This window comes from Amphibalanus amphitrite, unplaced genomic scaffold (genome assembly GCF_019059575.1).
Source record: "Amphibalanus amphitrite isolate SeventyFive unplaced genomic scaffold, NRLGWU_Aamphi_draft 000528F_arrow, whole genome shotgun sequence".
Taxonomy (NCBI): domain Eukaryota; kingdom Metazoa; phylum Arthropoda; class Thecostraca; order Balanomorpha; family Balanidae; genus Amphibalanus; species Amphibalanus amphitrite.
Window position 1 is genome coordinate 412155 of NW_024882022.1, and position 3013 is coordinate 415167.

At 52.9% G+C, this 3013-nt stretch overlaps 1 protein-coding gene across 1 annotated transcript; it reads left to right on the top strand.

Annotated features, from left to right (window-relative positions):
• The first annotated feature begins 815 nt into the window (after window positions 1-815).
• LOC122393300 lies at window positions 816-2594 on the top strand. The gene has a single exon (XM_043389199.1). It carries the CDS (start codon window positions 816-818, stop codon window positions 2592-2594), a length of 1779 nt encoding a protein of 592 aa, XP_043245134.1.
• Window positions 2595-3013: the final 419 nt, after the last annotated feature.

Below are 3013 nucleotides of genomic sequence, written 5' to 3' on the forward strand. Positions count from 1 at the left end.
TAACAGCAGATTGTGTGGTGGTGAATCAGCTGCTCAGAGGTGTAGACGTGGTGCTGGGCATGGATGTGTTGACTCGGTTGGGTGGAGTCAAAATCGATGGTGACGGAGTAAAGCTGGCATGTGGAGCTGACAGCAAAAGAGACGCGTACACTGAGGAGATCGCAGCAGTCGGGAGAGGCGTGGAAGCTGCGGCTGCGTCGTCAGTGACTGCTGAAGGCAAAGATGATGCCGACAACAGTAGCGCTTGTGAGGGAAGGAGACAATCACCCGGAAGAGACGAGATATCTGGGGCTACACCGTCGATGGTTGTTGAAGATCAGGATTTTAGCGCCTCTTTCGACGGTTGTAAATGGACCGTGAGCTGGAAGTGGAAAGATCGCGCACCAGAATTGGCCAACACAGTAGAAATATACCAGAGCACCTTGAATGAGGAAACAGAAGAAAAGTTTGAAGAGGAAATCCAGAAGTGGATTGAGGCGGGCTGGCTACAGCTACAAGAAGGCGAGCCTACTGGTGGCGTGATACCGCTGATGGCGGTCATGCAAGAGAACAAAAAGAGGGTGCGTCCAGTGTTCGACTTCAGGGAGTTGAATGAATTTGTTGAAAATCATACGAGCGGGGACATTGCAGTGTGTGACGAAAGCATCCGAAAATGGAGACAGATTCCTGAACCAGTACGCACACTGGATTTGAAATCAGCATACCTCCAGATTCATGTAGACTCTTCTCTGTGGAAATACCAGCAGGTCAGGTTCAAAGGGAAGACATATGTTCTCACGCGCCTAGGTTTTGGCCTGAACTGTTCTCCTCGAATCATGTCGAAGATCTTGAGTGAGGTGCTGGCACAGGACAGTTCAGTGCAGAGCGGGACAGATCACTTCATGGATGACATCATCGTGCAAGAGAATATAGTCACCGCAGACCAAGTGGCGGCTCATCTGCAAAAATACGGTCTCGAGACAAAACCACCAGAGGCGCTGGACGGTGGACGTGTGCTGGGTCTCCAGCTGAACCGTGACAGCCAGGAGGATCTTCAGTTCAGCAGAGGCAATGAGATCCCTGTCATGGACGCGTCTGTGAAGCTAACACGCAGAAAACTGTTCTCGATCTGTGGTCGCCTCACCGGTCACTATCCGGTCTGCGGGTGGCTCCGAGTGGCGTGCAGCTACATCAAGAGGAGAAGCGAGGGTGTGCGATGGGAGGACGATGTCGGAATGGATGTGCGTCTGATGACAGAAGAGCTTCTTGAGAAGATTCAGGAGCATGACCCTGTGCGAGGCCCATGGCTGGTGAAAAATGAAGCAAAGCACGGTCGCGTTTGGTGTGATGCGAGTAGCCTGGCGATGGGGGTCGCGCTGGAAATCAATGGAGCCATTGTAGAAGACGCAGCCTGGCTGAGGAAAACAAAAGACTACAATCACATAAACATCGCCGAACTAGATGCAGCAGTGCGTGGTGTGAATCTAAGTCTAAAGTGGGGACTGCAGTCGGTAGAAGTCATCACTGACTCCGTGACGGTTAAGCGGTGGCTGTCTTCAGCGTTGGAAGGAAACTGCAGGATAAAAGTCGCAGGGATGTCGGAACTGCTGGTCAGACGTCGCCTGGGTCTCTTCAAGGAGTTGGTGGATTCGTATTCGCTGCTGGTGACAATTCAGCTGGTAGAATCCAAGAAAAACAGAGCTGACATCCTCACAAGAGTGAGCAAGCGATGGCTGGTCAGAGAAAAGGACAAGGACGTGTGCGCGGCAAATGTCGAACTGCTACACGCGGAACACCATTTCGGAGTGGACAAGACGCTCTATCTGGGACAGCTGGTAGATCCTGAGCTGACGAGGGCAGAAGTTGAGCAATGTGTGCAGCGATGCGCCCCATGTCAGTCCATCGACCCATCACCAGTCACTCATGAGGGTGGAAGTCTAGCTGTCACAGACAACTGGTCACGTCTGGCAGTGGACACGACCCACTTCGGAAACCGCTGCTACATTACAGTAGTAGACTGCGGTCCAAGTAGACATGCGATTTGGAGGAAAATTCGATCAGAAAACGCAGAAGATGTGGCCACTGTGTTAGAGGAATTGTTCAGGGAACGAGGTCCGGTGGATGAACTTCTGTGTGACAACAGCACCACGTTCCGCTCTTACAAGCTAGCGGAACTGTGCCGCCAGTGGAACATCCGACAGAGATTCCGAGCAGCATATCGTCCATCTGGCAATGGCATTGTAGAGCGAAATCACAGGACAATCAAGCGCATGGCCTCGCGAGGTGGTATCACCCCACTCAAGGCAGTTTTCTGGTACAACCTGGCAGCAAAGGACGGAAGTGACCCGAGCACGGCACCAAGCGGGGGGATATTCACATATCGGTGGCGCCATCCGGAGGCCCAACCGAAGGACCCGGCTCTGAGCGAGGAGAGGATGACTCATGAGTACCGTGTCGGTGACCAGGTCTGGGTGAAGCCGCCCGGTGCCAGGTGCACTACCCGCTGGTCTACTGGCCAGGTGACCGGTTTGGTGTCGGGCAACACTGTGCTGGTGGATGGTGTACCCCGGCATGTGCTGGACGTTAGAAGGGTAACGCCAGAGGGGGGCAGCTAAACTGACGTGTATAAGTGGTGTATGGGGTAGATAGTGATGTTGTGATGTGGACATCAAGGGGGCATGTGCTGGGCGGTGCCTAGTAATACGCCGCACGCGAGTGTGATATTATCTTGCGCTAGGATGGTCTGACCTATTGGGCCGTTGATGGGATTTGGGAGGTCGAAAAGAGCTTTGGGTGAAGAGTGAAGTGAATGGAAGTAATGTGGATTATTGGGTGATGTTGTGAGTGTGTTTGCTTAGAAAATATATTAATTCGCTACAGAGCACTTAATGTGACACCGTCCCCCACACCATCAACTTCGCTGGGAATTTGACAGGAGCTGTGGGCACACTGGCTGCGTCGGGCGCCCAAACAAATGCGGCCATTCTGGCGATTTGGTGGGTGTTAAGTGCTTCCACCACCTTTGCACTGGTCG